At 42.7% G+C, this 11,029-nt stretch overlaps 1 protein-coding gene across 1 annotated transcript; it reads left to right on the plus strand.

The window, feature by feature from the left end:
• Positions 1-7,851: 7,851 nt before the first annotated feature.
• Positions 7,852-9,856, plus strand: LOC110497621 (protein FAM43A). The gene has a single exon (XM_021573900.2). The coding sequence runs from the start codon at positions 8,099-8,101 to the stop codon at positions 9,137-9,139; it is 1,041 nt and encodes a 346-aa protein (XP_021429575.1). The 5' UTR covers positions 7,852-8,098; the 3' UTR covers positions 9,140-9,856.
• The last annotated feature ends 1,173 nt before the right edge of the window (positions 9,857-11,029 follow it).

Consider the following 11,029-nt stretch of genomic DNA (forward strand, 5'->3'; position numbering starts at 1 on the left):
CTAAATGTCGATTCTCAATTGTACACGTTTCTAAATACTTAATATATTTGTAATTATATTTCTGCAATGTATGCGCAACACAAGATAATCGTCCCTTCATTGGTTATTTGATTAAAAATTGACTTGTTTTGTCATTTATTTTGTCAAAATTGGACATGGAATAACGGAAAACAATAACAACAAAAGTTATAAACATTTTGGATTTTCGCTTTTCGTTTTGTTCATACGCGGAAGTACACGCCTCCTCATAGAATATTCATAATACTTAGGTGTGTGTTTAGACCAGAGCTTAGTGGTCATTTTAACAAAGAGTTTCTAAACCCAGAGGCGCAACATCGCAAGACTTTTGGGAACGCTTACACAGTGTTCCCAACTTAGCCGCTATATTTAGCGAGTATTCAGACCCCTCTAGCGACAAATCTAGTGACTTTTTCTGGTGTTATTGGAGACTTTTGGAGACTCTGACGTGAAAGCACGTATCGTTCTTAATCTTCTCAACGAGCAGCGAGTGCTGCCGTGGGCTCTACCCCGTCTCAAAGCACTTAGAGGCGGCCCAGTCCTCACGCAGCAGTCCCTCCCAGCTGCAGTCAGAGCAGGAGATGTTCACCCCTTCGCTTCTAGACTGCAAATGAATCGCGCATGCGGGAAGCTGCCGCTGGCTGATCCCGCACTTGCTTACATAAAAAAAACAATTAACCTGAATTAGGGCCAGACTAGTTACCATAATTTTCTCACATTGCCATTGACAGTTTTTCTATTGTCTCTTTTTGGTCCATTTAGATTGTTAATGTAGATTGTATACAAAAAAATGTAAAAAATGTTATGGTTAAAAATGTTAATGTTTTACTGTGACTTGTTGTAGGCTCCTAAGTGGACCATAAGGTTAAAAACCAAACCAAATTAAGAAAAATAAACTAAAAAGCAAAAAAATAAAAAAATAAGTAACTCCGCCAGAGTGTCTCTTTTGGGGTCACTTTTGCCGGTCCCAAGCCCAGATAAAGGAGGAGGGTTGGAATTGTGACATAAAAAAAACCAAGAATCGACAGAAAAAAATTCATTTGTAGTTCTAAACATATTTAGGGTGTTTTTTACTCACTTTTTGTCTCTCCCACAACGTTATTCCTCTCTCCTACAGCGTCCATCACAATTACATGCACATGGCCAATTATGCAAATTAGGCGATGACGTCATTTAGCGTCTTTTAGGACAGCCAATAGCGACTTTCCTTACTGAGGAGTTGGCAACACTGCTTACTGTAACGATCATCGTAGGTGGAAGAAGGAGAGGACCAAGGTGCAGCATGGTACGTGTTCATGATCTTTTAATTACACTGAACACTAGAACAAAAATAACAAAACGGAACAAACGAAACAGTCCTGTCTGGTACAGAGACAGAAAACAGGGTTAGGCCTAAGTATGGTTCTCAATCAGAGACAACGATTGACAGCTGCCTCTCATTGGGAACCATACCAGGCCAAACACATAGAAATACAAACATAGAATGCCCACCCCAACTCAAGCCCATACCAACCTAAAATAGAGACATAAAAAAAGGAACTAAGGTCACGGCGGGACAGTACCCCCTCTCCCCCCAAAGGTGCGGACTCCGGCCGCAAAAGCTAAACCCATAGGGGAGGGTCTGGGTGGGCATCTGTCCGCGGTGGCGGCTCTGGCGCGGGACGTGGACCCCACTCCACCTTAGTCTGGGCCCACTTAGGTGGCGCCTTTGGAGCAGCGACCCTCGCCGCCGACCCCGGACTGGGGACCCTTTCAGCTGGCCCCGAATAGTCTGGAGACTCTGGCAGCGCCGGAGTGACGGGCGACTCTGGCAGCGCCGGAGTGACGGGCGACTCTGGCAGAGCCGGAGTGACGGGCGGCTCTGGCAGCGACGGAGTGACGGGCGGCTCTGGCAGCGCCGGAGTGACGGGCGGCTCTGGCAGCGCCGGAGTGACGGGCGGCTCTGGCAGCTCCCGACTGACGGGCGGCTCTGGCAGCTCCCGACTGACGGGCGGCTCTGGCAGCTCCCGACTGACGGGCGGCTCTGGCAGCTCCCGGCTGACGGGCGGCTCTGGCAGCTTCCGGCTGACGGGCGGCTCTGGCAGCTCCCGGCTGACGGGCGGCCCTGGCAGCTCCCGACTGACGGGCGGCTCTGGCAGCTCCCGACTGACAGGCGGCTCTGGCAGCTCCTGACTGACGGGCGGCTCCAGACAGGAGGAAGGCTCTGGAAGCGCTGGACAGGCGGGAGCACCTGAAGGGAGGAGACGGAGAGACAGCCTGGTGCGTGGAGTAGGCACCGGATGAACCGGACCGTGGAGGCGCACTGGAGGTCTCGAGCACCGAGCCTGCAGAACCTGCCCTGGCTGGAGACCGGGGAGGAACAGACCGCACTGGGCTGTGCTGGCAAACCGGGGACACCGTGCGTAGGGCTGGTGCCATATAACCCGGGCCGAGGAGACGCACTGGAGACCAGATGACCTGAGCCTGCTTCATTCCTCCTGGCTCAATTCCCACTCTAGCCCGGCGAGGAGGAGCTGCGATGTAGCGCACCGGGCTATGCGTACGCACTGGGGACACCGTGCGCCTCACCGTGATATTCCCCAGCCTGTGCCCAGGGTCCCTTACCGTCCGAAATCTCCTCCCAAGTCCAAGAGTCCAGAACCCTATGCTCCAGGTTACCACGCTGCTTGGTCCTTTTTTGGTGGGTAGTTCTGTAACGATCGTCGTAGGTGGAAGAATGAGAGGACCAAGGTGCAGCGTGGTACGTGTTCATGATATTTTAATTACACTGAACACTAGAACAAAAATAACAAAACGGAACAAACGAAACAGTCCTGTCTGGTACAGAGACAGAGACAGAAAACAACTACCTACAACTCAAGGGCGAAACCAGGCTGCCTAAGTATGGTTCTCAATCAGAGACAACGATTGACAGCTGCCTCTGATTGGGAACCATACCAGGCCAAACACATAGAATTACAAACATAGAACAAAACATAGAATGCCCACCCCAACTCACGCCCTGACCAACCTAAAATAGAGACATAAAAAAAGGAACTAAGGTCAGGACGTGTCACTTACGAAGCAAACCAAGACTGGGTTAGAGGGAGGAGATGTCAATGACAGAAGTGAAACGTTCTTCCTTAGCTGTAAATTTTTCCGAAATCTAAAGGCCCAACCCAGATTCGAGCCAATTAACTAGTTGAACATGTTATTACTCCAACCTTGTGAAAGTGACAAACTGACACGTTTAAATATTTTGCCAAAAAATCTTTATATCGAAGGCGTGCCTTTGATTTGACTGCCTGCACATGGCAAATCGGCACGAGACGTGATTTAGAAGCAGTTTCTGCCTATCTTCCTACTGTACGGTCTTTAATTATACTGTGTCTGTGATAATGAAGATAACAATACTTATGTTAGCTAAGATGCAGAACTTATCATTAAGTAAGCATGCCAATTGAACAAACTCAACAACAATTGAACACTCTGGTGTGGTGTTTGACATCACTTTGTTGGGTTATGCTGGCCGAAAGGTTCCATGGCCACAATAAAATTAAATTATTGTAGCGACCCGCACAGACAGCTGTGTGTTATGTGTTAGGCTGTTAGTTGGTTGTGTTGTACTTACCCATACCCAGTGTTCGTGGGGTCCGCCATGCCAATCAACCTGCTATCTGCCAATCACAGGAATGCCTGGAATGTTCTGATGCCGGGCATTCTGGTGGTTGGAGGAGGGTGGTTGGGCAGGGGGATGGAGCATTGGAAGTTAAGTCTTACATCTGGCCTTCACAAGAGAAGGTCACGGTTGTTTTATAGGGTATCCTTCATTTATTTGGCGTGGGCTACGGCCAAGCAGTAGCCTGTGTGAAGTTCGGTTAATTAAACCGTAAATTCGTAAACTCACTCCTCTGTCTGGACAATTGTTCCTTTATGATCTAGTCAGGTCATTACATTATGAATGAGAATGTCATGACAAGTTGGAGAATAGTTTGTCTCACTATGGCTCTACCCCTACCTACACCTACTCAGTGTAATATTGTTGTTGTGTTACAGCCTGAATTTAACATTTATTAAATTGAGATGTGTCACAGGCCTACACACAATACCACATAATGTGGAATTAAGTGGAATTATGTTATTTTTTTATTTTATTTTGAACTAATTAATTAAAAATTAAAAGCTGAAATGTCTTGAGTCAATAAGTGTTCAACCCTTTGTTTATGGCAAGCCTAAAAAAGTTCAGGAGTACACTTTTGCTTAACAAGTCAAATAATATGTTTCATGGACTCACTCTGTATGCAATAATAGTGTTGAAAATTATTTTTGAATGACTACCTCTGCATCCCACACATACAGTTATCTGTAGGGTCCCTCAGTCAAACAATGAATTTCAAACACAGATTCACAGACACAGATTCAACCACAAAGAAGGGCACCTATTGGTAGATGGGTAAAAAAAAAAATAGCATGGTAGCATGGTGAAGTTATTAATTACACTTTGGATGGTGTATCAAATCACCGAGTCACTACAAAGATAGATACCATGAGGTCAACTAAGCACAGGCAAAATCCTAGAGGAAACCCTGGTTCAGTCTGCTTGCCAACAGACACTGAGAGACAAATTCTCCTTTCAGCAGGACAATAACCTAAAACACAAGGCCAAATATACACTGAAGTTGTTTACCAGTTCGACATTGAATGTTCCTGAGTGGCCTAGTTACAGTTTTGACTTAAACTGTCTGGAAAATCTATGGCAAGACTTGAAAATGGCTGTCTAGCAATGATCAACAACCAACTTGACAGAACCAGAATTTTTTTTGTTTATAATAATGTGCAAATATTGTACAATCCAGGTGTGCAAAGCTCTTAGAGACTTAACCAGAAAGACTCAGCTGTAATCGCTTTCAAAGGTGATTATATAACCTTTTTTTTTAAATAACTTTATCATTATGGGGTATTGTGTGTAGATGGGTAACATGTTTTTTATTCAGGCTGCAACACAACAAATTGTGTAGTAAGTCAAGTGGTAGACTTTCTGAAGGCACTGTACATAAGCATAATAATACAGCTTGTATCACATTTTGACACTTACGAAAAGCAGGTAATGCTAGCTGAAGTGGATGGCAAATGCAGTTGGCCAGTAGATGTGTAAAGACAAAGTAAATGTCATTACACAATATTTTGTCTTAGCTTTTAACTTATAAAATATTACATTTTTTTAAATTTAGGATCACAGGTAAAATGAAGCAATTGCATTCACTTTTTTGACTCATCAAGACTAGGTGGGGAGGTAGAGTGAGTTTCTTTAACCAAACTCGTCTATCCCATCTCCCTCCCCAAACCCACACTCCCCCATGCCGACATCCCTTAGATTTGAGTAAAAACCACACTTGAAGCACATTTAAACATTGAATTAAACCGATTTAATAAAAAAAAGTTGAACAAGAGTGAGTTACATTTTGGATGAAGGTGTGCTTGGCTCAACCATTACTGCTGGGAAAGAACAGGTCGACCCATGTCTTTCCTTTCTCTCCAATTTTTACTCACGCTCTGTCTCCCTTCAACACATTTGCCCATTGTACAGGTCAGGAGTCACCTCTAGCTCTTAGGAACTCCACCCCTCCTCCTTCTCCTCACTTTCATACATACATCACTTCCTACAACTGACAGCAGCTGTCGGCCCACTCTCCTATCACTTCTCAATTTCTCATACAAGACAACATGAATGTCATTGATTTCCATGGATTTGAGTATTTAACAATATTTTGGAGATTATTTCATTTTCAAATAACATAAAATGAGTGAGGAAAAAGGCCATTATTGAACATGGGGTGAGACATTGTTACTAATATGTAAATAAAGCTAGTTTGTTATTTATAATTATTTATTGATAAATAAGAAACCAAAAACCTACAGTCATCTCATGGGTCTCCCAGTCAAGGCCGGCATGGGTATTGAACCAGAATCTGTAGCAATATTTCTTGCACTGTGATTCAGTGTCTTAGACTGCTGCGCCACTCAAGCACTATACAACATGACTGGCCGGGAGTAGGCTACAGTACTACAGAGACACAGTATCGCCTTGGGACCCAAAAGCATAATCAGTGCTCTAACTCCCCCTTGCGCTGGTCTGGAGCAATGAAGTAGTGATGCAGGGTACTGTACTAAACCACAAATTACCCCTAAATCCTGCAGCATAATTGCAAAACTTTTAGTGGAGCAACCACTGTACATGATTCCATATGTCTTATTTCATAGTTTTGATGTATTCACTATTATTCTACAATGTAGAAAATAGTACAAATAAAGAAAAACCATGGAATGAGTAGGTGTGTCCAAACTTTTGACTGGTACTGTGTATGACATTTGTGGTGCTACAATTAATGAAGCTTTGGATTTTGTATTCTTTATCTGTTCTCGGGTGGTAAAAAAAAACTTTAGTATTGGTCGTACTGTCACAATGTACACAGTGGCCACACTTGTAATTGCCATTGGGTGCTCCTGGGAGCCAAGTGTCACGCTTCTTGAGCAGCTGCATGCTGTGCGTAACAGAACGGCTAGTTTTCTCGCACTGCGAAAACAGTGTTTCAGTACAATGGATTTGATGCGACCGGCACATGGGCTGTACTCTGTGGGGGCGTTTTTCTTTCTTTTGTCACACTCACACAGACTAACATTCAAGTCGGAAAATGTAATACAGTTTGTCTTTATTTGTTTTCCGTTATTCCATGTCCAATTTTGACACAATAAATGACAAAACAAGTAGATTTCAAATTTTCGTCTTTCAAATTCAGAAATCGAAAACAAGACATTTTCCATTTTTACAGGTTGTTTAAAAATAATCTAATGTTTGGGGTGTTTCATGAAGAGAAAATTATACTATAGCCTAATTATATGCATAGCCTACTTATTATTGTTATTATTAACAATATGAATATTATTAATGTTATTATTGGATTTTAAGCTTGTTACAGACTAGGTAGCCCAACTGGCCGCCAGATGGCGATATACGGAAACTATAGGTTCTACTGTTATCCATCTTGTATTTCATTTTGTTTTCAAACTAACTATATGCAGACTCTTTATATCAAATCAAATCAAATTGTGTTGGTCACATACACATGGTTAGCAGATGTTATTGCGAGTGTAGCGAAATGCTTGTGCTTCTAGTTCCACAGTGCAGTAATATCTAACAAGTAATCTAACAATTCCACAACAACTACCTAATACACACAAATCTAAGTAAAGGGATGGAATAAGAATATATACATATAAATATATGGATGAGCGATGACTGTGCGGCATAGGCAAGATGCAATAGATGGTATAAAAATACAGTAGATACATATGGGATGAGTAATGCGAGATATGTAAACATTATTAAAGTGGCATTATTGAAGTGACTAGTGATTTATTTATTAAAGTTGCCAATGATTTGAAAATCTATCAGTTCTGCTCTGAGTGAGTATATATATGTACAATGGAAGTATTATTGGAATTATTAAAGTGGCATTATTGAAGTAACTAGTGATTTATTTATTAAAGTTGCCAATGATTAAAACAAATCTATCAGTTCTGCTCTGAGTGAGTATATGTACAATGGAAGTATTATTGGAATTTACAGGCCGATGTATATAAGCGGTTATATCAGTTTGTACATTAGCCTATTATTTCCAAATTCTTCTTATTTCAGTTCAGTAAATGAACCTCGGCAAAAGCACCCTGAGTGCCAATTGCATCCTCAAGGTAGAGCTGTTTGACTTTGGTCTCTCTCATAATGGTTCCATCCATCCCTCCCTCTATGTTCCCCTACAGAGACACTGTAATGGTTCAACCCAGTATATAGCCAATGTAGACCATTCAATTCTCAGCAGACCCAACCTCTGTCAGATAGACAGCGATCATAGAATGGGAGAGCGCACTTGTGGTTATGGCGAAGTCTTGAGAGGATAAACAAATTAAGTACAGGATAACTTGAACGTTTGTTGTATAGGAGTCTCTAATAAATCATCAAAGTCAGTAAAATATATACGATTTAGTTGCAGTAAAACGTTCGCTATAGTGTACGTAATTGCTGTGGACGTGACACGACCATATAATGCTGCCTTGGAAGAAGAATAAGTTCGACTTGATTGAGGAAGATAAACAGTCGAAGCAGAAGGGTTATGCCGTGAGTTTGAACTACTCTGCCCTGACCTCCTTTGCCAAGTCTTGCCCGGAGAGTGCTTTGAACAGGGTTGGAAGCATGTTCAAGACAAAAAGGAAAAAGGTTAAAATTACCAGTGAGGACCCAACCTACACGGTCCTCTACCTGGGTAATGCCACCACCATCCAGTCGAAAGGCGAAGGCTGTACGGACGTGGCTGTGAGCAAAATTTGGGGCAAGAGTGAAATGGGCAAAAATGGCACGAAGATGAAACTGACCATCAGCTCGCAGGGCATCCGAATGGTGCATGTGGACGACAAAGCGAGGAGACCGGGACATTTGTATTTATTGCACCGGATAACCTATTGCGTTGCGGACCCAAGGCTACCCAAAATTTTCGCTTGGATATACAGACATGAGATGAAGCACAAGGCAGTGATGCTGCGGTGCCATGCGGTGCTGGTGTCCAAGCCGGAGAAGGCAAAGGCCATGGCACTGCTTTTGTACCAGACCTCGGCGACAGCGCTTTCTGAATTTAAAAGACTTAAAAGGAGGGACGATGCAAGGCACCAGCAACAGCAGCTGATAGGGGAACAAACCATACCCCTTGTGCCCCTCAGGAAGCTTCTAAATGGACAGTGTTATTACAAACCGCCGGTGGAGCGCAGCAGGAGCGCACCCAAATTGGGCTCTATCACAGAGGACTTGCTCGGAGAGGAGGAAGAGGAGAAAGCGATGCACTTTGAGTGTGAGGACATTTTAGACACGGATGACGATTGTGTGGGCAATGGTAAACAGGAGCTGTCCCAGATCATCAGTGACCTTGGAGAGATGAGCATAGGAAACGACGTACAAACACTAAAAGCTGACCTTAGGGTTACACGACTCCTCTCAGGGGAGAGCACGGGCAGCGAGTCGTCAATAGAAAGCAACCAGGAGCCAATTTCTGTCTCAAACGGATTAGAGGAGGGGAAGATGCAGGAAATATCATGAAGTCTACGTTTTCCTGGAGCCAAAATTCCCTCCACTGGGATAAGAACAATTTCCTTTTCTGTTTATTTTCTGCTGTCGGCTGTGAGTGTAGCCTATGCCTGTAGTATTGTACCCCCTCGCCGACTTGAAAGGATCTAGAGGGGTAGCCTATGTTATAGTTATTTAATGATATTTTGACGAACATTGATAGCCTACAGAAAAGGGGCAGGACTGCATGCTGAGACTGAACCCCGAAGTCACCGTGCGTCCCAGGAGAGTGATGCACCGCGGATTCCCACTTTAATAAGATGCTTTGTATTAGAACTTGTTTACCCAACCCATTTCCCGCGTGGAAATGCATTTTTTCTTGCACAACATTGTCCAGAAATGTGTAGCCTAACATTCCATTTTGAAAGCACGTTTCCTTTTTTTCGCAATGGGTTAAATTAGAAGTCACTCACTCTCCTTTCAGGACGCTTTTCTACAATTATGTTTTTGCACTGTTGTGAAATTCAGTCGAGTATTACGTTTATTATGTGTATAATATCGTTTTCTCGTATATGTTATCAGAAACATAAATGTCATATCTTTGCTGTGCAAAAGAACAATACCCTAATGTATTAAGATATACATAGTAAATGCATTGTGTATAAAAATATCCATTATTTTTTAAAGGAGAAAAATGTGGTTTGTTTATGTGAACCTAAAAAAAATACAAATAAAAACAACAAAATAACATGCAGGCGTTTGTATAGTTTATGCACTCATTTGGAACATTATTTGTTCAAATCAGGTATCATCTCCATCAAGCGCACCTTGTAATTTGATGGCTCTTAACGTTCCGCCTCCAAATGAAGTCCTGATTATATCCATCACTGGGTTTAGAATTGCGATGAATTAATAGAAACATTAATGTCAGCATTCACACCTCAAAATTTGAAGGCCTGCTTTTTGTTGTTGATTGATAAGTGATCAATTTGCTGACATGACACCCCTCATTCTTGGGAATCACATCATTTTGGGGAAATTGTTTTGCTACAGGGTGGCATGCATAGGAGAGACATGTAGAGCCTAGATCTCAAGGACAAATTTCTTCTGGGGAAGGAAAAATACTATTTTGTTCTAGTGATTTCTAGTCAACTGTCAGTTCTCTCACAGACATTCTGCATTGCTCAGTTTATTTTGGTCACTGTTTCAAGATGTTACATATAGTAGCTGTATTAGGCTACTTGTTGAGTCGACAAGCCACACCTCTCCAACACCTCTATTTTCTCTCCTGCTCTGTGTGCCTACAGTATTGCAGTCACCATGGGAATGATGGAATTACTAGAAATGCTTCATGATTGTTATGGTTGCAGTCATAGAACCTTACGGGCAGGGCAGGCCCAGCTAAACCACAACAACACAAGGTGCTCAAGTCATGAAGGATAGAGCATTGTGTTACATCAAACAAATACTTAATGTAAGACCAAGGAGTCTTTTTTATAGTAGTTACTAAACTAAATGTTATTCATCTATTATTACAACTTAGTTACTGCATAATTTGGTACAGATTTAAGTACCTTAAGTATATCTGCAATAGCTATGTGTATCAGTACATCTCTGAGTCATGTTTGTATCTTAGTCCAAATGTCATCTTGACAGGTTTGATATTTGAAATCTTGCCTACAGCCTGGGTTGTCTCGTCTGAACAGAATAAGGTCTTAGGCTATGTAAGGTCTTAGGCTATGTGCATTCACACACTGCCACCACACTCTACTTTAGCTGCTTTTCTATAAGTGAAAGGACTGGCATGGCTACTTCCCTCCCATGCACTACCAAGCCCGCTTAGCACCAGGCCCACATGGATTCCACCAAATGTATACAGTTCCTGTCTGACACTGAGTGGTATTAATAACTCGGTAGTGCCAC

The sequence above is a fragment of the Oncorhynchus mykiss genome, chromosome 1 (genome assembly GCF_013265735.2).
Source record: "Oncorhynchus mykiss isolate Arlee chromosome 1, USDA_OmykA_1.1, whole genome shotgun sequence".
Lineage (NCBI taxonomy): Eukaryota > Metazoa > Chordata > Actinopteri > Salmoniformes > Salmonidae > Oncorhynchus > Oncorhynchus mykiss.